The 23,704-nt window shown below is 39.9% G+C and overlaps 3 protein-coding genes and 1 long non-coding RNA gene across 14 annotated transcripts in view; 3 read left to right on the top strand and 1 right to left on the bottom strand.

The window, feature by feature from the left end:
* Positions 1 to 2,591, top strand: part of LOC107266535 (LIM/homeobox protein Lhx3) — a 27,363-nt gene extending 24,772 nt beyond the window's left edge. For all 5 annotated transcript variants that reach the window (XM_015737144.2, XM_015737143.2, XM_015737142.2 and 2 more), the window contains 3 exons: positions 611 to 777; positions 1,559 to 1,777; positions 1,867 to 2,591. In XM_015737144.2, coding sequence (XP_015592630.1) covers positions 611 to 777; positions 1,559 to 1,777; positions 1,867 to 2,042 — 562 coding nt within the window. In that variant the 3' untranslated portion in view covers positions 2,043 to 2,591. The remainder of the gene's footprint in view (positions 1 to 610; positions 778 to 1,558; positions 1,778 to 1,866) is intronic.
* An 841-nt stretch (positions 2,592 to 3,432) lies between these two features.
* On the bottom strand, positions 3,433 to 23,425 carry LOC107266530 (centrosomin). 7 transcript variants are annotated; one of them, XM_015737129.2, is made up of 16 exons: positions 23,259 to 23,425; positions 15,566 to 15,621; positions 11,465 to 11,685; positions 11,213 to 11,384; positions 10,973 to 11,112; positions 9,843 to 10,253; positions 9,498 to 9,716; positions 9,072 to 9,425; positions 7,579 to 7,686; positions 6,224 to 7,483; positions 5,679 to 5,966; positions 5,370 to 5,594; positions 5,069 to 5,272; positions 4,769 to 4,997; positions 4,655 to 4,669; positions 3,433 to 4,281 (listed from the first exon to the last, which is right to left on the bottom strand). In XM_015737129.2, the coding sequence occupies exons 1-16, from the start codon at positions 23,306 to 23,308 to the stop codon at positions 4,070 to 4,072; spliced, it is 4,164 nt and encodes a 1,387-aa protein (XP_015592615.1). In that variant the 5' UTR covers positions 23,309 to 23,425; the 3' UTR covers positions 3,433 to 4,069. The 7 variants fall into 7 exon arrangements, with proteins under 7 accessions (XP_015592615.1, XP_015592613.1, XP_015592618.1 ...); XM_015737127.2 differs by lacking the exon at positions 23,259 to 23,425 and adding an exon at positions 20,652 to 21,712; XM_015737132.2 differs by lacking the exon at positions 23,259 to 23,425 and adding an exon at positions 20,652 to 20,752 and having other exon boundaries at positions 4,639 to 4,669.
* LOC112494170 lies at positions 11,796 to 12,459 on the top strand. Its single transcript, XR_003059365.1, has 3 exons — positions 11,796 to 11,908; positions 12,078 to 12,239; positions 12,320 to 12,459. It is a non-coding gene; the product is annotated as an uncharacterized LOC112494170 (long non-coding RNA).
* On the top strand, positions 16,467 to 17,289 carry LOC107266538 (cuticle protein 7). Its single transcript, XM_025083793.1, has 3 exons — positions 16,467 to 16,621; positions 16,684 to 16,918; positions 17,029 to 17,289. Exons 1-3 carry the CDS (start codon positions 16,610 to 16,612, stop codon positions 17,157 to 17,159), a joined length of 378 nt encoding a protein of 125 aa, XP_024939561.1. The 5' UTR covers positions 16,467 to 16,609; the 3' UTR covers positions 17,160 to 17,289.
* Positions 23,426 to 23,704: the final 279 nt, after the last annotated feature.

The following is a 23,704-nucleotide window of genomic DNA, read 5'->3' as shown; positions in this document are numbered from 1 at the left end:
CTGGTTACGTTAGATAAATTCGAGAAGTTTGACTTGACGTAGATGACGTAGGTAATAGTTTCAGGGGCAAGACGAGGGAGGGGGGGGGCACGTAGAGGGATCCAGCAATCAACCCCTCTGATTCTGAGAAAGGAGGATGCTGTGTATAGTACGAGAAGGTGGTCCAGTCCGGGAGATGAATTTGTACGCCGGACCGAAATTGCCGGGATGCTGTGCCCTAATAGGGATTCACTCCGTGAGGTTTCAGAAACCCTTGGGACAATTGGGTTTTGTTACCCCTGGGGATCAGCGAAGGGGGTAGTAACACTGCTCTCCGACACTATTGCTCCTACGCTAGATAGGATTCGGTGTCGCGTACTTTAATTGGGCAACATCGCGGCTTTACGAACACGCCCGTATCCCTGGCACGTAAACAAGATGGCGCGTAACGTCGGATGGGTGGAGTTCCGTTATCACTGGGCGGAGAATCAATATCACAACCAGAGACGCATTCAACGCGTATCTACAGTTATTCCATGAGCCGAAGATCGATCGATCGATTTTAACGTCACAGTTAGTCCTCCCGATTACGATTGATAGTTTTGTTCAGTTTCAATGTTTTACTTTCCAGAAGAGCCAAAGAGAAGCGTCTTAAGAAGGATGCTGGCAGGACCAGGTGGTCCCAGTATTTTAGAAGTATGAAGGGTAACGGGGCTGGTGGCCATTCTCCCAGGCATGATAAACTCCTTGATAAGGATGATCTCAAGGTCGACCTCGATTCTACCTTCGGACACCATGGTACGTATATCGCAATACTAAAAGGTACACAATACAAGAATTTTACCTTGTCGTAATACGCTCCCCCGCGTACTTCCGCCGTTTTCAAGTGCTTGATGGCTTCTCAAATATTCAGGAGATTTCTCGGCTAACTGCCCGCCTGTCCGAGATTTTCAGGAGATTGGGCTTCACGTGATACTCCCGATTTTAGTGCCACCGAATCTCATTCGTCGCTACACGTACCTGGAATAAATGATAAATCATTATTGAATTAATATCGGAGTATACGAAATTTTTTTTGGAAATTTTAAACCCGAGGGACAAGATTAACTAGAAAATAATTTTTTTAGGAAAAAATATTTTTGTACACTATGTCGTAGACTTATATGGTATATGTAGAGGGGACCTGGAAATATACTGACCCAACAATGAGTAGCACGCGCATGAGATAACAGATCTGAATCAGATAATTTTTATGCTGATTAGACATGCATGTGTATACATAAATAGTATATATATAAATAGTATATACGTAACAGGCTGTAATGTAACGGGGCGTCCAGGCGTACAGAGATCAGGCTCGTGCCACACTAAACACTGTTTGGGCCTTATCTGGGTTCCGAATCGAGCAGATGATCCAAGTACTTATGTCAGCTTCGTAAGGGATAGTTTTCATAGACCCCCAGTCGAGCCACTTGGTGCAGTCACGCATATGTTCCACCGGATGCCAAGCTAATACTGGTCCGGTATGTTTATGAGTATTAAATACTAACAGTGTTGCTTTGTTTTGGACTCTTTACAGATTTGAGCAATGATAGCTACGGAACCGTGGTGAATATGGGTATGGACGGTGAGGGAGCGAGTCCTGGAGGTGGTGGTAACGGGGGTGCTCCTAACGGACCACCTCGTGGATACCTGGGTGCCACCACCCCACCTTATCTTTCAACGTCCAGATCGCCGTCCTTACCACCTCAATTTCCTTATCCGCCCGATACTGGACTCTCTGTCTATACGACGTTGGGTTAGTTTCTAATGTATAATTTTTAAAAGAGAGGGTAATGATATTGATATTTAAATTATAATTAAAGAAAAAAATGTATTTACTTCTAGGTGGTCCAGGTGGCATGGTACCGGGACCCGCCTCGGATCTCAGCAATGAGTCTAGTGGTGGCGGTGGCGGCGGTGGTGGTGGTGGCGGGAGTTATCCAGACTTTCCACCATCGCCCGACTCCTGGCTTGGTGAACCCCCATCGCATCCTCATCATCATCCACATTACGCCACATAACCCCCCCAATGTTGGAAAGGTACCCTCCGAATACCGTGAACGTAAAGATCAAGATTCAAAGAATCTTGTGATATTATATAGAAACACACGCAAACCGGACAACCATTTTCTTTTTTCTCTTTTTTTTTTTTTGTCAAATAGTATTTCCGATCTTTTATTTCCGTGTGATTCGTATCCAGTCGGCCATTATTTCTTTCGTTTATTTATGTCTCTTGTTCGTCACGTGACTTCAGCAAGAAGATTTAAAAGGACACAAAACCACAAACGGCTCTATTACTTACGACATTATTAATTATAAACGCGTACTATACATATTAATATTACGGCTAATATAGATATATTTATGTACAAGTTCCTTGTTTCACGTTACGATAGGATTTAACGGTAAAACTCAATAGAGGTTAGTGCGTCGCGGATGCCATCCCAGATGGCGGGCTCAACGGCGATCGAGTCTGCGACATTTGTCCACGGTTCGACGAGCTATTGTGAAACTGATGAAAATGAGTTCATCGTGGTACCAATAAATACACTAGGATAATGTTTTACGTACGTTAACTTTAAAATCAATGCATTCTTCTGAACGTCTCACGTAATGGTTGCCACAGCCATCTAAGTATCTCTTCACCAGTCGCAGCCTACGATCGGCGTCTTTAAGCCACGTTGTTTAACCTCGGCGAAGATCAACCGCGCTTGTGTGAACATGCAGCTAGGGATTACAGAAAGTTTCATATTGTAAATAGTTCAAATTAGACTCTATCATTGTACCTACGTGGCTATCGGAATTCTGTGACGCGTGAAGCTGATGTCGTCGTTGTTACACTGAAAAAAATACGACATTTCGGATTACTCGAAGAGTTAACAGCGGTGCGTACGTAATGAGTGTGAATAATAACGATATCGTACAGAGCTGCTGTACGTATAAAAACATCAATTACCATATTTGCGCCTGGTGTAAGAAAAAACAAATAAGTATGTAGAGACGCGAGGAATTTCGAAAAAAGATGACGGAATTTGGCACAAGAAAGGGAAAACGACGTACGTGAGTAAATCTTTAAGAAAATCTTGGATAGTCCAAAGCCGATCGAGTCGAAAGTAAAATGTCGAAATAGTACGGAATTTGCAATTCATGTAAAACGATAGATTTATATCAGAGAATAATGAAAATTGATAAGACATTGCAAACGAGTCGATTTGCTGACGGCAACCCAAGACTGCCGGGTGACATGTGGTTCGCAGTTTAACCAAAATCAGTTATTACGGATCTTTATATTATTATCTAGTCATCAAGTGATAATAAAAACTGATCATAATCAAACGCATCGTGTATTTTAATTGTAAGGTGTAACGACGACGAGTATAAATACTCTTATCATTCGATAATGAAAATTCATTTCAAGTATCAATGGCACTTTATTCGTTGTTATGTACAGATGAAAACGAATACATAGGAATTATATACACTCGTATAAATTTCTGGTTCGGTCCTTAGACAAAGATTGTGATCGAATCTCTAAGTAAAAAAAAGAAAAAAGTAATATGGAATTTCTAGAAATACCTTCTCTCTCTCTCTCTCTGTATATATATACAAATCTCACAATATACACCATCTGCCGTCCGCAAAAAAGTGAAGAATGAAGAGGAAAAAAAAAATTGACAAGTATGAAGGACGGATAATATCATCTTAGAAAGCACTCGATGATCTATAAGAAAATATGTTCTTGTTGCAATCATTACAATTATACAGACCTCTGCTAACATTATACATATGCATATATAAATTTGTGCATACATATATATAAAGTAAGGTCATTATACATTTACATAACAGTGTATAAACTCTCAGTCATCCCGATAAAAAGGGTATACGCTCAGTATGTGTACATGGGGAGTTGAGAAGAACAAGAATGAATAATTAACGGTATGGGAGAACGAGCTACCAATCTGTAAGAAATCAATGGCATCCTAACAAAGGTCCAAATTTCTCCAGTTATTGTTCTTGAACTGTCATTCTCAAATATTCTTATTTCTCAGTTCTCCAAGGGTTCCTCATAGGTTCTTGTCTTTTTCAGAATATTTTTTGTAATCATCAGTTGTTTCGTTATAGCCTTCTCAACATTCTTCTTGTTCTTATTCGAAGCTGACAGATGTTGAAATGTATCCTCCAAGGCTCGTCTAGTTTTGATCAGACGTCGTTTCAGGGCCTCGTTCTCCTGCTTCAGTACCTCCACTTCGTTCAGACCTGTACCAGTATGAATAAACTCATGTAAGTATATTGAAAAGTCAGGGCCGCAGGGGCTGAAGGCAGACAGGGATAGAAAAATAGTATTTCAAATAAAAGAAGAGCAATTTAGTAATAAGACCCTTTTCAATGCCTTCTTCCCACATATCGGTACTAAACATTCAAGGGCTAAAAAGCCATAGGTTACAACGGGACCTGAAAATGAAGTCTAAGCCAATACTGAAGAAGATGGAAAAGAAGAAAGTTAACGAAAAGAATATTAATTTATGACTTATTAGCACGACAACAGGCAATAATGAATCTAAGATGAAGGTTACATATGTGGTTCGTGCCAAAAGCAGAAATTTTAAACTCAACTGTTTTTGATACATACTATAATTAAGCCCACCTATAATCAACGAAACGTAATCAATTAATAAACTTAAGGTACTCCAATCTGATAACAAATATTTACTAATTTGACTCTATCTAAAATACAAAAATATACCTTCTATGGGTAGCGGGCTTTCACTGTCCAAATCTCGTAGAGTGCAATTGTTGCAGTTCTCATCGTCGCTCAGTAAATTTGTCATGGATTCTGTGATCTTGAGCGTGTCTTTGAGCGGCCTCGTGGTGGTAACAGCCGCGTCACTCTCGATACCCAGGTCTGGAGAACAACTGGACTTGCTACGTCCAGTTAACGTAGGATAATTTATTGGAAGCCAATACTGTGATCCCTGTTTGAAAAATATTCATTAATTCGGATGATTTTGATGTATTTAATGAATTCAACCCATTTAATACTTACATTATAGGAGTGATATTCTTGCATTATGTCGTCGCAAGTTTGCTTCACTGTCGCATCTGTTGGTGTTGATGATATGCCACTTGAACTCGGAGCAGAATCACTAGCTTCACAGACAACAACGTGTCTTCGTAATTCTTTGTTCACGACTTCCAGTTCTTGCATTCTTGCACGATTTGATTCGTTTATTTGATTGAGATCTGTTACCTAAAAAGAAAGATAGGATATATTGATGAATATATTCCATGCAGTAAAATTTACTAAGATAGATGGATGACTAAGAAAACTATAAACTATGACGTACCTCCTTACTAAATTTATCATGTACAGCACGAACGGCTAGATCGTATCTACTTTCCATTTTCCTGACTTCCTGCTCTAATCTTAACTTCTCATTGGTCAATTTAGTATTTTCTACAAGAATCTGACTATGAGATAAAGTTAAGTGATCCAGTTCTTTTGTGTACGTCGCAATACTTTTCTTGGCCGCTTCGTTCTCTTCTTCTAAACTTTTTATCTTAGTCCTTAACTGTAATATAAGTATTAATGAGATTTAATTGGTTCTAAAAATTAAAAACTATGAATTACTCTAACTAAAAGGAAAATTAATTACCGCATCATTTTCTCTATTCAATGTTATTAACATTTCTGCGGTTTTTCTCTCGGCGCTTTCTTTGTACTGAAGCAACTCAGTTTTCTGCTTTGTTACATCCGTCGCCATACTTTCAACATCAATTATCTTCTTTTCAAGCTGAGCTATTCGCATACTATTTTGTTTACTTTCACGCTTCAATGAGTGACATTCGTGTATCCGCCTCTCTAAGGAACACTGTAATTTCTCGCAGAATCTCTGTGACTTTTCTAATTTGTCAATTAGCGGTGTTAATTTATCGTCGAGTGTCTGAAAAAATATTTTACCAAGTTATGCTCACACGTTATTCCAATGTGTTATGCATCAAGTAAAGATAGAATAGTGGGATAAAACGTATCGGATGATAGAGACAAAAATAGACAACGGAAGCCGTAAAAATGAAACTGGGTTATGGGAGGGGAAGGAGGACAAGAAAATTGCTCCTCTCAGGATTGTGCAAGAAAGCCGTATCCAAACTTAGTTCCAATAAGAATTTAAAAAAAGAAGAGAAGCAAAAGAAATCTTACAGAGTCGTAGGAAGCCTTGTTTATTAGTTCTTTTCTTAAGGCACTCAATTCATCATAGAGTAGTTGATTAGTGTCCTTGAGTTCCTGAAGTTGATGACTCGCATCTCCGTCATTCAAATCATTCTGATATGTTTTATGATACGGAATATAATCCACAGAATCTTCAGAATCGCTAAAGGTCTTTGTATACTTGGAGAACCTGGGTCTGTTCAGAAGTTTTTGTTGAGTTTCCTGTAACAATCCGATCCTGGCCAAAGAGACGCTCCTGTCGGGTTCGGAATATCCTTCAGAATCGGATTGAGTCGATACCTGGTGTTTTCCCATGTTCAAAAGTTTCTCGGAATGACTCTTCTTGATGGAACCATCACATTTTTCCATGACTTTATCATTTAATTGAATTTCATTGGCAGACATGCCTTCAAGAACATGAACAAAGTCATTGGACAGAATCTTTGAACTGAGTAAAGCGTCCAGAACGATTCTCTGATGCTCGTTACTCAACGTATCTGATTGTCCGCCATTTCTTAACATTTCTTTCATGAACTTCATCAAGTCTTTAAGATGCATTCTTAAGAGTTCACAGTACTTCTTCGCACGTTCGCTTTCTGATACAGACTCATCAATCTCACGGGCTATTTCCGGGCTAGTCACTAATTTTAGCCACTTCAAATAATCCACTTCCTTTTCCAATTGATTCTTTTGAGTTACAAGTTTCTGCACGTAACTCGTCATAGTCTTTACATCAATGGGTTCACTTCCGTTGACGTAATTCAGTTGAATAACTTCGTTAGTAAACTTTACTTTGATTCCAATGTCATCCAATTCTTTTATAAGGTTTGTCAGCTGCGCGCTGGCACTTTCCTGAATAATGTCTGAACGATTTCGACTTCTATCATGACAGAGTGTAGCTGTCATGTGATTATGCATTTTCGCAATTTCTTTGTTTTTACTCCAGAGCTCAGTGTTCACTAATTTTTGCAAATTCTGTGTCTTTATTTGTAGCTCTTTAGTCAGCTGATCAATCCTTTGATTTTTCTCTTCGAGTTCAATATTTTTGAACGTCAGTTCTTGGCGCAATCTAATTTGATCCTCCGTACTACTAGATTCTGAATGATTAATCTTAATAGTAGCTTCCTGATAAGCCTCTTTCAAACTCTCCAACTCTATGGACTTTTCTCTTAATTCGTTCTTCATGCTGCTCCTTTCAGATTCAAGAATCTCTATCCTCTGCTGACGTTCTCGCAGCTGTTCCTGAACTTCCTGGAAGCCACGGAATAACAAACATATAAAATTATTTCAAATTCTTGCAAAAGACATCCCAAGTAAAGATAGATTATCAAGCAAATTGAAGTTACCTCTGATTCAATTTGAATCTGCTTCTCAAGTCTATTCTTCTCAGCCTTGATGATCTCAATCTGATCCCTGAGGTCGTTAATCTTGCTCTCCATTTCCTCGAATCGTCGCTGCACACAGAAAACAGAAAATATTGCGGCCGCCCAATGATACTCGCATAGACAAATCGTTAAAAGCACAGCCTTTATTCAGAAAGGTAGTCAATTACAAATTGTTATATAGTAAAAGACTATCGCAAGGATGAATATCGAGCCAAATATTGTATCGTTATTAATGAACAAAAAAGTATTATTTAACGCGATAAAGAATTTCTCGTTTCCTTGGGCCAACACTTCGGCGGCACGAGCGTGACTATGACCGGCTCCTAGAACGAACAATGTAATTCTTAGAGCAACGTAGAATTTCTAATTCGCTGAAATTTATCCACGCATTTTTTTAGTAAGAACTGTTCTCTCAATTGTCCAAAAGCAAGCCTATCGTATAATAAAAATGTATAAAAATACTTGGTTATAAAAATATTCCCACTTCTAAAATCGCAATCTTGAAACACGGTACGTCAAACTAGTCACAGGTTGTAAGTGGCGTACCTACCTCCATTCGTACAGAAGAAGCACAGAGACAGGAGAACATTTCTTACTTGATATTTAAAAATAAGTGCACTTAGCGATAAGCCACTATATCAAGATTAGCGAATAGTAATGAAGAGCAAGATAGCACTGTACAATGTACATTATTATGGCAATAGTGATATAAATGCGATATAAGAACACGAAGGAGGAAAGATAAAATAGCGGCTAGCCAGCAAGCTAACCCAGAAGAGTCTCACAACCTGAACTGAGAGAACGTGTTAGTTTTGGGGCGTCGCGACGTCGGTTCCTATTATTAGAGTCAGGCAGCGTCTTTTCGCGTCTATATCTATGTGTCTATACCCAGATTTCGTGCACTCCAAATTTGCTTCGTGCGATGCAAGCAATATTCCATAGTGATGTGTAGGAGAGCTTGTGAAGCTTGTAAAGAGCATTCCTGATATTATGTGAAGTGAGGAAAACAGAATAAGCAGCATTTCTCGCTTAATTTTAATGGCGGACGTGGCCATGCATAATTCGTACAATATATATATTCACGTCAAATCGTAACTATAATTTTGTTTTGAATGAACAAGCAGAGAGTAATCGATCTTGCGTGCTGTGCAGTTTTATAGATCATTGGAGACATTCCGCACTCTCATTGGGTCCAGACAGAATTACAATGCTGATGATGACGATGATGATGAATTTCTTTCTCTTATAAAATGATATTACAGCGCGTGAATTTCGAAGCAGAAAATCATGCAGTGATAGTAGCGTAAAGTGCAGAAGAAGAAGATAGAAGAGAAGAAGAGTAGTGTAGGTCAGTTATTCTGAAAGAAAGAAATTAAAGTAAAGCGATGCTCTAGTCTACGCAAGCAGTGCTTTTTTTAGAAGTAAAAAGATGAAGCTCCCTAGGGAATATCAACCTGGCTGCTGCACTGGTCACGCTCCGGATTCTCCGTCATGTCGTTGCTGATGTTCCTTCGTACACTTCTGACTTTTGACCCTCCTGAATATGAACCGTCCAAACTTCTTAGTCTGTTAAGTTCCACTTCCAATTCCATTATCTTTCTGTCCTTCTTAACTTGCATATCCTCTAGATGCTCCTGGCGCTCCATGAAGCCCTGGATCATCTTTAGAGCTTTCTCATGCTCCGCCTCCAATTTCTTTCTCCTTTGTTCAGTGGACTCAGCCGACTTTTGTGTATTGCACAATTTTAGGATCAACTGTTTCTTTGCTTCTTCCTGTCGCTTCAGTTCTCGTTCGCGATCCTCCAGATCCTGAAGTTGACAAATTGCTTGTAAACAATTACCTAAGTTTGAAATGATAAAAACAAAATCGCTAAAGTGTACCTTAGACAATTCTTTAAGTTCTTTGGATTCAGAATACGCAGTCTGTGAGACCCTTAAAGATCTTTCTCTGTTTGGTTCCCAATCCAACGGACAGGTCTTCGGCGGGCTGTTGAAACAGGATGACCTCTGACCCATTCTAGGCGACTGCGAGTCTTCGACGGAGTTTAACGTCGATGGGCTACAAGGAGGCGAGTAACGTCTGGTGTTGCTATTTTCAAACTGAAACATAGCAGGATAATATTAACTTTCTCCTAAAATCAAATAAGTACAAGAAAAATACGGTACAGCTGAAATAATAAGTGACATATTCAAAGAAGATTGAAGTTTCTCATTTTGAGCAATTACCTGAGACAAAAGTGTGCGATGCTTGTTGTTGAGATCTGTAAGTGCATCGTCCCTTGACTTTACGGAAATTCTCAGCTGATCAACTTGCTTCTTCCTCTTCTCAGAAACAGCAACAAGATCTTCATATGCTCTGATCTTCTCTTCAAGGAGGCTGTTCTTCTCGCGAATGATCCTCTCCTTCTCGGCCAGGTCGTTTCTATACTGCTGGACAATGCTTTCTTTTTTAAAGGATTGATCTTCCAAATCCCTAACTTTCTCTCGTAGATTATCTATTTCTTTGTCTCTTTCGATTGTCAAAGTCTCACGTAGTTTGATCTCGCTCGTTAAACGCTCCTTCAACTGATCCCTCTCGCTCTCCAATTCTAATGCCCAATTTCTCTCCTCCTCGAGACTCCCTGTAATCTGCTTTACCTAAAACCACCAAAAGCAATACTCATTACGAACGGAATGCTCACGGAGACACTGAAGATTGTCGCACAAAATCCACAGTATTGCTTGCCCTCCGTTATCAGCCGTGAACCCACATTATCTTACGTAAATACAGGGGCAAGAATATTGTTGCGTACCAGAAAATATTTAATTTCCAAACTTCACTGATATTCGTTTCAAATGCCCAAGGATGGAAATGAAGGAAGAGAATGTCAATCGTATAGAAAATAACCAAAGAAAAATACTACACTCGAGATAAGATAAGTCGTTATATCATTTAACATTATCTAATATCCATGCTACAAGTTTCTATTGTTTTCAATAAACATCCATGGATTCAAAAAGTCCAGAACATATTTTCACCAACCTCCATAGTTTAAATAAATAAAACTCACAATGCACAACTACCACGAGGATTCGACTACTGGCAGTGAACAGCAAGTTCAACTACCAGCTGCCATATCCAGTTAGCAGTTCAAGCTGTAGTTTCCTGTTCGAAAAGGAAGTGCACGTAATCAGAGTAGATAGTCTGATAGAAGTCTCATATTTCCCGGTCCGCATACGTGCTGTATGAACTTTTATCATGAAAAAAAGTGCGTTGATACCAATAGAATAATTCGCGTCGACCGTTAAATATCATGAATAGATGAAATGTATTTATAATGAATAAAAAAAATAATACAATCCAAGATGACTCTTACCTCGGCCTCAAGAGACGCTACCAACTCTTCCATCTGGTGTAATTTTTCTTCATTCTCCAGTGCTTTCTCAGGCGTTATACCAAAAGTCTCTTTGTAGTATGTTGAACTGTCCATCACTTTCTCTTTGTACTCTTCCAGTTCTAATCAGAGTTCACGGGGTTAACGAATAGCGATTGGCGGGAACGACGCATGTGTTTAAAATATAGCATAACATATGTATCACACGATATCCTCACGTACCCTTCTCAAGTTGCGCTATCCTCTCACGTTCAGTTTCAAGCGATTGCTGATATTGTGCCTGGTTGCGCGACGACACTTCCTTCTGCTCTTCAATAAGCTCAAAAGCTTTAGCCGCCTGACTGAGAAGTTCCTGCTTCTCGATTACTTCCTTCCGCAAGGATTCCACTTCCACCTGAAGAGATCGATCCACATGATACATTTATAAGGATAGGAGACATTGGCTTTAGTTAAATTAATTTTTTTCTTCTATACCTTAAGCTCAATATTCTTCTTGACAGCACCTTCATCCGCCGAAGTAATACCCATTCTCTCTTCCAGAAAATATATTCGAAGTTTGAGATTGAAGTTTTCCTTCTTCAAGGCTTCCAACTGATCCTCGTATTCCTTCATGGTTCTACCCCCGGCTCCGATTCCGGGTACACCCCCAATGGCCCCAGTGGGGGATGTCTTGCCAGGTGACCTCACGTGCGTACCTAATAACAGATTAACCAGTTAAATACAAATGAGTAAATTTTCTTGAAAACTCGACAAGCATCCTAAATTCTAAAGTCTATACACATTTTGCAAGCTTACTGTTCATTAGGGAAACGGATAAACGCGAGTCACCGCATCCCCAGGAACCAACACCTCGAATTTACTACACCTAAAGGCCCCAGGAATAGACTTCTGCCGCTCACGTGGCAAACATGGTCCACGGTAAACGCAACCAGAACAATTCGGTCTTCACATTGAGATTAACGTTTTGTTTTCGAAACAAACGAGAGAGCAACAGCTGACCATTAGTATCTGTTTTCGAATCTTTCGAATTTTACTCTCGAATTTTCGTAGCGGCTACTGACAACGAAATATCTATTTTACGTTCTAGATTCTTCTTAACGGCCGCATATGATTTTACCATTCTCAAAGACTCTGGAATACGTGTCCCAGGCAAAGGTGGATACTCTGCTGAACGAAGGACGAGGTCGAGGATAAGGAAGATTCGCAAGAGCAGCAATGATCCAATCAAGCAGGTCAACCAACCGTAGTGGTAAGACGAGTGACGACCATTTATACAATCAAGTCGAGAATTCTTGAAGAGACCTTATCTTATTCTCAATTACCTTTCAGACGCTGAATGAAACTATCTCGACGTCAAACCGCGTGTGGGTTCATTATTAACGAGTTAATTTTCCAATGGAAACATACACATAAAGATATCCCTACCCAGCATCACTTCAATCCTGATGGGTTTGTCTGCCAATTCGCTCAAGTAATCCAGCCTGGATCTACTGCATCCCATAAGGACACGTCAAATGAATATTCCTCACATTTTCGTTTGTCGAGGATAAAGGATCTCACTTGAAGTTACACGAAAATGAAGATGCTCATGGACCACGCGACTGCTCGAGGACTGTTTTTGCACTGTGCCCAATAAAAGCCAGCCAACCGTAGATGCATTGCAATAATGCGTTTCAGCGCTGTTAAAATTATATCCGCTCGACAAGCTCTTGAACAATGTTTCTTAAAGTATATCTGTATATCGACTTGAAGGCTATAGCAAGAAATCTATATCCGATATATATACCAAGAAATTGCTCGAGTGTAAACTGCCGAGGATTCTCTTTCATTTTACTCAAGATTCCTCGTACTCGTCCCCCCGTACGCAACAGGTCCATACGAGAGATATAATAAAATACATAATTAAAAGGTCTGACAATTTAAAATCCCCGGATCACCAGAGCAAAAGTGAATCTTCACCGGACTACCCTCGTAGTGCTAACGAAATGGTTTTGCTCATTTGTTTTCCATGCGATGGCACGGCCCTGAGCAACTGCCGCATATAGCTGAGAGAATTTCGTGCCAAGTGAAAAGATGCGTCTTGGTCCATCTGTCGTTGTAAAATATTTAAAAGAAAAACATTGCCAGGGACTCGTTCCATAAGAATTTCTTACAGTGTTTTCATTACAATTCGTAATCATCTTTGCCAAGTTGAGCGTGATAGATTTTAATATCTTTGACTTCCCAGTACACTCGAACCTCTTGTTCTAAGGTTTGCCATGAGTTCACAATGAATTTCTTGTGTTCCAGGTCGACGTACCACACGGATCGTGATGCTCAGACCCTGTGGTCGCTCTGTTGAAAACTCATATGAGTCACTATACCGTGTGTCCGAGGTTCACTGCTGCATCATATTGACTCGTGGCACCGCTTCGCGTTCGGGAGCTCAGCTTTGTATTTATAGATGACACATTTAAGCCAGAAAGCTTCGAACTATCTTTATGTCGCCAAGATGCAACGCCAAGTCTCGAGCTCTTGCAATTAGGACGTCTAATTGTACTTGCAACTGGACCGTAAGAGAGACCGATAGTCTGCTGCCTTATTCGCGAATATTAGCTGTCCCTGTGCCAAAATTAGGTTCACACTGCGTACATTGAATTATAGTAAAATTCTTAAGTGACAATTGTCATTGGTAAATTTAATTGTTTATTGATTTTTTTAGTTCGACTAAAATGGTCCAGGGGAATCTAGCGCATGGACCACAATTTCGGCACCGTGGGCATCGGGACGCTACGAAAATAAATGCGTCGCGACGTCCTCCAGCTTTAATAAGCCAAGCGGACCCTCTGTGTCGTCTACTTCCTGTAATCCGAGATACGCTGGATGGATTTTGACAGGCTTGGTCATCGTGATTGGGACTTGAGTTTTACGGGGGAAAAAAAGGTTACGCTCGTAACGTGAGAAAATACAGTGAAGATAAGAAAAGTAAAATGAGTCAAACTCGTTTGGCAATAACGACCACGAACAGACAGCCGCAACGAGATAAGTCACAGATATATTGTAACGCGTGTCGATCATCGCTTGGATCTTCATAATTTTATTATTCCGGCGACAAGTAATTTTTTTTAATTTATTTCTTTAATTATTTACATAAAACCGCCGGCCAATAGGTCTCAGACAGTAGTGCCATTCTCGTTTCAAATTTCCAGATTTTTTTTCGTAAAATTGTGAAAAAAAAAAAAAGCTAATGTCATGTACAAGCTGCACAAGCATCTTCATCGCGGTTAACAAGGACGATCGAGTCGTTAAATCCCGGAAGAAGTCTCTGCCAAAATCCATGCCAAAAGCATCGAAGCTGTTCTGGGATTTTGCAGTAAGCGCCAAGAAGCATTTACCCCTTCGAGCTAGTAAATTAAGACGACCCGGGGCAAGTTCGTTGCCCGCGCAATTTGAACAGACACTATTATTTCCAAGCGTTTACATTGGCTTCACAATGGCCACGTTTATCGCGTGCCTTCTATGTCGGAGGCTGGCTTGAGGCCTTAAAAACAAGATGTCGAAACAGCGTTTCGCTGCGAAATCAAGAAACAATGACTAAGTCATAATATCTTTTTCTCTATTTCTCTTTATACGTCGGATCTAGCTGGTCTAGCTTCGTGTAAATATAGACGAGCTGCCCTAATGTTTGTTTTAACGCCCCTGCCGGCATCCCAACTGAGTTTCCTAGAAATCCTACTTAATTTTACAGTGGGACGGATAAGGATAAGAATAATAACAATTACGAATAAGGAATATTATCGATACGTACTATCTGAGAGGGACGAAAGATTGTCCAACGTTCCATGGTAGGATTAGATAAGAATTAAAGAAAAAAAAAAAGTCGAAAATATTACATGTAAAATATTTACGTACAGCGTAGTAAATATTGCGACGACACCACGTGGCTCGAACTTTCGCATGTAAATCGTGATGTTTGTGCCAAGAGTATCCGCGACCAAAAATAACCAGAAATTTAAGTGTATTTTCGCAATAACCCAGACGCGTCCGTTCGGCCCTAACGTGACATAATCTGATCGACTTGAAAATAGTCTGGTTTAAAGTTCTAGAAGGACGTCACATCCGATCAGCCTTCAAACTATTGTTAAAAAGAGACACGGCGCTTTGAAAGTACAGCAATATATATATATATATATATATATATATATATATATATATATGTTGCTGAATCGTTTTATCGCTTCTCCACACGATATCCGTCAGAGACGGTTTCATTGGTCGGTCAATTGGTTCGGAAATGAGCAATAACGAAGGCGAAGCGAGGGGTTGCTTCCGTCATTGTCATAACTATCAGTAACCAATTACTTAGACAATAAGCCAATCAGTCTTCACAGCTGATGAATCTTATGATCATCACTCATGTAATGTTGATATTGATCTTATTCGTTTCGTTTCGTAGGCTACTCTTATATACACAGGTAATCAGGTTAAGGTGCGGATAGGCAATTGAACCCTATGCCAATTGCTAGGGTGACAATTGAGTTTTGTGATGAAAAAAAAAAAGTGAAAATCCAATATTGACAAAGTCACTTCACTCACCATGGAGCAGTGGAAGCGTCTGGCTCATTGTGATGTCCGGTAAGGGTGTGTTGGTGCTGTAACATAAAACGAAGGAGACAAAGTCTTTAGAAATCATTAAACGGATGCGAGGGCAAGATGAGTTTTAAACAGTGAGAAGAAAAAAGTGGTGGTAAGAAAGAGGGACAGGAAACAGCATCCTCGTGTTTTCAATGCTGGAAATAGTTGGACGCCGCAAAAACCGAGTTCAAAGTCGCCCTGTTCTTGGAAGGGTGTAAAGGCAAAAGGGCTCGACCATGTCGAAAGGGTTAATGACGTGTAACTTCCATGTGGGAAAGAAATGATTTAGCAGACATAAAAAAAGAGATCGATCCATATCAATTAACACAGCATCCACAGATTCAGTGTCTATCTAATCTCAGAGCTCGATACAGCTATCTCTGGCACGTTATGCAACGCTGATTGAATATTAAACCTAATATTATTTTGGCACAGATTCCAAACGAAAATTTTAACGTAAGAACATGGAACGCATAAAACGTACAATTCATAGCGTTATAAAACACACTGGCAATACTTAAAACATTGTGGAATAAGCATACCCGTTGTCTCCTTCAGGTACCATGGTGCGATCTCCGCACCTGTTACCGTTTCTAGATTAATAAAAAAAAAAGTACCTAATGGCATAATAATTTTATAACGGGTGTGCTCATTGGACGACAAATTTGCCATTTCTTTCGTTAATTTCTTTCCGCCATTTTGCGGAAAGAACGGAGAACGTATTAGGAACGGAGCGCGCATGCGCGGTACGTGCCTTTCGTTCACGCTCGAACGAGGCCTCGTCGTTTCACGCTTAAATTTGCCGCCCTTTCTTTACCACCTTAACACGTATCTTTTTATTCCACAGCAAACACCGGCTCGCGCGAAACCCCCCACTGTCGATTTTTATAACATTAACAGAAATTACCCAACGTTCTTTATGGGTATAAATGGGGTTTGACAAACCGTCATACAATCAGTCTGGTTTGCCACTAGCAAAGTGAAGGAGGTATTCGCTAAAGTACAATGGCTTTCAAGGTATGAAAAATCCAACGTTCATCGGCTTATATATTTTCAAAATTAATATATTTTTTTTCCAGATTATCCTAGCCCTAGCTCTTGTAGCTATCGCGACTGGAGGTACCTCTGCCCACAAGGCACATTCCTTCCAGCATTACCATGGACCGGTACATGGACACGATCAAGAAATAAGCTGGAAGGACAAGCATGGACACCATCACCACGATTACGTAGCTGAACCCCATTACAAATTTTCATACGGTGTCGAGGATCACCATACTAAGGATTTCCATGGAGCGCACGAGCACCATGATGGTAAAAATAAATATCACCTGTACACGAATCTCGTCCAAAGAGACAAACTGAAAGAATCCCCATAGGTCACTGGTTCAATGTTAAAGATATTTTTATTTTCCATCCCATAGGAAAACACGTCACTGGCGAATACTCCCTTCACGAGCCCGGCGGCAACATCAGAACTGTCAAATACCACGTGGATAAGCATGGTTTCCATCCCGTTGTACACAACAGTGGCGGTATTGATCATCATCATTAAGTGTCACGCCAACTGACCATTGACCATTCAAGAATTTACTATGTTACGCATTGCTATTGACGAACATCGTTGCTAACCCGAGCTTGGGATTTATGTTTGAAGTTTATTAAATCGTTATACTATTACGTAAGATCGTTGACAAATATTTGACATAGACAAAAAATAATAAAGTTGAGTGACTTAAAGAAACTATACTACAGATAAACTCTTTCTTGGCTATAAATTTTAAGAATACTTCAACTCACGTGTTATCGTCACATGTGCCAGACAATTTCATATCGGTAATCCTACTTTAGCTTTTTCTGGATGACTTAAGATAAACCCACATAATGATTACGTGACATCTGGTTGCCATACAACGCTGGTCCCATATGCGTATTTTTACGCTGTTAACGTCCGAACCTCCTCAAGATGGACCCTGTGTCTCATATTCGTTATGACACTCCTTCCTGGTTGGGGTGTGGTTCTTATAATTGTGACGTATGGCGACAATATCTTCAGAATCGTATACCTCTCTTAAATAAGGTTCGGATACATGGACTAAACCATATGATAAATGTAACTAATTTGTGATTCTAACGTGGTAGCTGTCAAGATGGGGTCGATAATTCAGATTCCTATAGGATAATTTATTTTGTTATATACAAATGTAAACATAAAGAGTCTGGAAGGCATGTGGTGGAGTGCGCTTGATTTTACACTCAAGAAATACGACTTGAGAGCGAAAGGACATGACTAAGGAACATAGGGAAAAAAAATAGTAACCATACAAATAGTCTGCGCAGCGTCTGAACTGCGTGTAAAAAAGGAAGAATGGATTCTCTTCATTTTTTTCCCAGACTCCACGATGGAAATAGCAAACTTCGTGTGGTCGTCGTGAGCGCTTGCGAATTTGACTTCAGCGTCGAAAGGACAAGTTGTCGCTGAATCAGAAGAATTGAATGTCAAGTGAATACACGTGGTCCCGGTGTAATGGGTAAAAATGTGAAAAATTTATCCACCGCCAAAAAGAAGTTGACTGGAAGAATGCGAAAAATGTTAATTGTCACGTTAACAACGTACCCTGACTTCGAGTCAAGAGTGTGACTATCGGTACAAAGCACCAAGCTGGTAAATTTTAGTACGAGATCCGATACGAGAATTCGTGGGTTACGAAATCGGGTAACCCCGGAAATCTGGAAATGCGTTGACAGAGTATCAGGGAGCTAAAACAGAAAGGCAAAGCCACGCGTGTAGGGGTGCACGTAAATAGGCATGCGTGGACGGTGTGTACGTTTTGTGAACGACGGACGATTTTCAAGAGAAGCTCAGGAAGTTAAGGGCGAGTTCCGTGAAGAGAAAGGGAACCGACAAGAAGCTCAGGAAGAGCGAAGAGACTACTGGGACGACAGAAGCGACTATGGAAAATAGAGAAAAAGCAGACGTAATTTGTTTCCAAGGAAGACAACTCGCGCGTACCTGGTCTTCACCGCGTGAAGTATCGTCGTATAACCCCGACCAATCCCGATGCAGAGTTCTCGGAATCTTCGCGCGGGCTTATTTAGATGATCCAAAGGGATAAAAAAGCTCGCGAGAGCAGCGCCTCTACAGTCGGCCGAAATAGAATCAAAGACTGACAGATGCAGCGAGAATACCGATTCTGCCTCTGTCCTCTTTGGTTGATACTTTTTTTTTTAAATCTTAATCCTAGTACTTTCTTAACAACCCTCTATAAGCCCACGCTCCATCAATCGCTTTGGTCGCGGAACACATTGGTTAGTGCGTCAATTGCAAGGATGAGTAATCGTGGACGTACGATGGACCACGGAAAACAATGTGCAGTAAAATACTTAAAAATGTAAACTGACGTTGAATTTTAGGAGGAATATTTTCTTTTACATCTTTCACGTATAACAAAGTCACGTGAGAATTGATGTGGATCAGTTGGCTCAGCGATGAAGAATTAAAAATACCAAAACATGGTGAAACAGAAGATACGCCTTTGGGATAGAGAAAACGAAGAAGCAAGCGGACGAGGTACACGTGTCCGGGGTCCCTATAGGGTGCGAGAAAGTCCCCTAAAAATAGTCCCCTAATTGCACCCCCGTCTTCAAGAACGACACTGTATCCTTTCCACCCGTGACGTTTTATTCACAATTTATCACAGGGTGGTCAGACGGTTGAGAATCGAGTGAGACTCAAAAAAGATAATAAACCAGTATCATCTTGATGAACGTAGGTGTCATCAAATGATGGCCGTGCAACGCCGAAAATTAGTCAATTATATACGTTCTCGGTGGCCAGGCTTGAAAAACCTAGAAGGTTGTATCAATCGTGAATGGTCACCAGGACCGATCAAGGATGTGATAAATCATTTAAGTCATACGTGAAAATTAGGCGTGTATCCTTCGAACGAAATAATAAAAACTATCAACAATCTTATCATCGTGTGCAACGTGCATCCGACGTGATGCGTTTCACGCTGCGGCGAGTATAAAGAGGGTGTAGGTTCTACGGTTGACCCAAACCTGACGTCACTGGCAAGATGGGGGATGCTGCAAGCAATCAATAACCGCCGTAGCCAGCAGAGTAGCGAAGCCCGTATTTTTCTGATACGTCAGGATTAGAGGAAATTAAAATTGTAGTAAAAAACAAAATTTGCTTCTCTCATTGCGTTCGTTAGCCACGTGCATTCAGTGACGAGAAACGCTGTATTAAAATACAAAGTAACTATTCGTCGCCGTCGATACGGTACTGGGCTTCTATATGCCTGAATTAAAAATACACGAGAGTTCTACGTTAGGATACGTACTTATCGTTAGGGCCAAGGCTTAGAATGGTAAATACAGTAAAGCTGGTAAAACCTATGGTTAGTATTACCAGGCAAGATTATATAGTGAATTCGTGGAAGGGCTTGCAAGAGTGTAAACCCAGGGAAGATATGGCGTACGTGAGTACACATATGATTCAGATAGTAAACAGATCAAAAGGGCGGCTTACGTTCGAAATGATAAGGGCTAAGAATGCAGATTAATTTACAGGAGAAATTGGAAACGAATTCCAGGTCGATGAGAGAAACCGATAATGTTATCGGTAAGCTTGGATTCTTGTAGATTAAGAAAAACGGCATGGCCACCTTAAAAAAAAATAATATGTTTATTGATCATCGAGTGGGTGAATAGCATTTATTATTATGCAAGTGAAAACATGGACAAACGTAAACCAAGTGGTACCAGCAGAGCCATCCATTCTGAACGTACAGAGTTTCATCAATTAACAGGACGCTAAGTGAATTAACTGGTAGTTAAACTGTTTAAACAATTAGTTCCTCTTTGTTGGCTTTGTTTACTGCGCTCATTCGCTGTATCGCATATGCATGCACGTGGGAGTTCCGTAGGCGAACACTTTTTTTCACATATATGCACTCGTCTAATAAGGTCATCGTCCAATGACGTTACTGTAATTATGAAATATAATTGAATCCTAGGGAATTTCTTTTCTTCTGTTGCTTACCTCTTAAAGGGACTATATGCACTGCCCCAAACGCTCGTACGTGTTGGCGAAGCAGGATTATTTTGACTCTGTCCAGAATATCCGTATCCGCCGAAAAACATTTTGACGTCTTTTCAAACTTCCCGCCAAATGTACAATGCAACCTTACACTAAAAGAAAAACTTAATACTGTGTACACTTGTAACAATTAAACACTTTGGCACTGTCAACATCCGTACTAAACACAAGTACGAATCAATGAAGGAACAAAAGTTGTCCTTGACTTATTGCGAATGTACTTTTCGATATGTCTTTATGATTTCTTTGAACCGGTCACTTTTTCAAAATGTCTACCTGTCAAACTGGCTTCAATAGCACTGGGACACGTGCACGTGAAAATTGTTTTCCATTCGTAATAGCCACTGCGCACATGTGTTCTGGACCGATCAATTCAGATAACTCTCGTTTAAGATGAAACCAGATGATATCACACGTACACTAGAAGCGTAAGCTTATCTTTTATAAAATGTATATACACATTGTATATATATATATATACATACAGAAATTACGATTAAACGTACGTTGCAAATCAGTCTCTTCTATCAAACCGATATAGTCCTTGCGTGTGTAGATTCCTTAAACGTATCCGTATATAGTCGGGCAATGCAGTTTGCGCAATTTCAGCACATATACGATATACGTGGATACGCAACGGTCACTCACAGTCACTCCCGTAAATATTACACAGGATTGTCAAAAGATTTAGAACATCATTCGTTCCGCAACTTATCCTTTTTCACCATTTTCTTCAAGAAAAATAATCTTTTCTTAACACATGGTCTAGACAGTCCCATTGTAATATCAAGCGTATAGACAAATCCGAGTAAAAAAAAAAGGAAATGCCAATCTCGCCGTTGAGCGTCGCGACGCCTCGTAACTTGAGACGTGAGAAAACAAAAGGAGAATAGGCCGATTCGATTTTGCCAATAGATTTTTTGGACACTTTTCAAGTATTTTTAGCCGCGTGGAAAAAAACGGGAGTTCCAAGCTGCTTGACGGACTTGGGACGACTAGCGGCTGCTGCGTGGGTAACCCGGCTTTGCTTTGCCAGAGATTTACTATGGCGTCCGTTAGGGGATGGAAGAGTCTCCTGAAGAGAGGGGTAGAGACGAGAGGGCGTGGAGGTATAAAAGCGAAATAGTATAAGACGTACGTAGAGGGGGGCCAGGCTCACATAAAGCCGAAACGGGGCACACAAGCATCGATCAGGGGGTCAGTGTTTCTCAACTTTAGAGCTGTTAATACTGAAAAAAATGACATTGTGAAGTGTAAATAAAAATTACGAAAAATAAGGGATTGTCTTTAGTAAAATAAGTTTGCCTGAAACGTGATTAATTGGAAGACATTTTTCTACTTAAATTTGTTAACGTCAAGCCGACGATGCTTTCCATTATTCTTGACGCAGTCGTATGGCGATCTTATAGGCAATGACTGCAGCTACTACGCTGCATAACCCTTGACCTCGCTGAAGTAGATAGGACGTTAAAGCAAACAGTAAGTCACGACTAGTCACCACAGAAAACGATAGCGCTAAAATAGCATTAATGTCTGTCATGTTTATCGATATCACTGCGAGTTGTTCACGCTTTACTATTACTAGGAGACTAAACACTTTAGCAGGATTCTAAATTGGTTCAGTTTTGTTCTTTGTACCCTAAGGTAATTCCAGTTACAGGTATAAAGTATAACTGTGTACACTCTTAACATTTTCCAAGGGGATTTTATAACTGTACTATTCCCTTATTGTAGTTTAATGCTAGTGAGTGTCATTGTGTTAGGAATATTAATGATTTCTATTCATTAGTCCGCATTCGATATTCAGCTTGGGCAATCATGTGGGACGCAGATTGTTTTTCTTTTCGTTTAAAAAAAAGCACGTGTCACGCACGTGTTGAACTTTTCCGGATGTCAAGCGGAATTTCATGGTGACTCTGGTGGTCCATAAACTAATGTTTTGTGATCATTTTGTTTCCTGTCTCTTATCACACTTGAGTATTTACCCATTTTGATATTTCGTTATAAAGTCATAAGTTAATTATATAACTTACTGAATTCATAAATAGTAAAGCAAGGTACAAAACCTTTTTGAACAAGTACACGAGTCCTTGCAATAAAATATTATAGTTTTACAGTAGTAATTATATATATATACTTAGTCCGTTATTATCATTGACTGTATAAATGAACGTGCACGAATGCACGTGAAATATTGGAGAATAATATACGACGAGAATGCAACATAATTATTTTTAGCACAATACAAGAAATTCTCAAGTTCAGGTAATTTCGTCAACCTTTCTTATGATATTTCTGAACAAGTTCATTCTGTTATATTAATGGCCAAATTTCCCGGGTATTAGTGGTATTAACCTTTACTGGGCAAACGTAGTATAGGTACACCAACGTGAGAAACATACGATTAGATTATTAGCGCTTAAAATACTCTGTACGCTAAAGGTTAAAGGAGGATATCTCCTGAATATAAACGCTGACAATTGATGGAGGTCCTATAAAAAAGTGGTAACTACATGGGAAGGGTTAAAATAACGGTAAAATGTATCTTACATGTCATAGTAGTTGACCGACATCATTGTGTCGTCCGGGAAATCCACCATTGTTTTACGATTCTTAAAAGCGACCAAGTATTACAATACAAAACTTATAATCCCATTAATAATTTCGGAGCACCTCACGTCACGTAAAATTTCACCGTGTTTCTAGTGTAAACCGTCAACAGTTTAAACTATGTTTCACGATGCTGCCGCACCGCGCGCTAGTTTGAACTGTACCTGATTGGTCAACCAGTAGTAGGCTTGTACAGTGCAGCAAATTCCCTAGTTATTGTAAAAGAAAAATACTATATTTACCGCGTCAAAACTGTGATCACTGTTAGGTGTCACTTGACTCATCTGTTTGAGGCTTCTCAAAGAATTTTGAATAATTACTATTTGATCAAGAATTAATTAAGAATATAAGTATAATCAAAGAAAAAATATTGATTATATGGTTAT

Source organism: Cephus cinctus, unplaced genomic scaffold (assembly GCF_000341935.2).
Source record: "Cephus cinctus unplaced genomic scaffold, Ccin1 Ccin1_scaffold0325, whole genome shotgun sequence".
Lineage (NCBI taxonomy): Eukaryota > Metazoa > Arthropoda > Insecta > Hymenoptera > Cephidae > Cephus > Cephus cinctus.
Note: the sequence above shows the minus strand (reverse complement) of the source record. Positions and strands in the feature narration are given on the sequence as shown.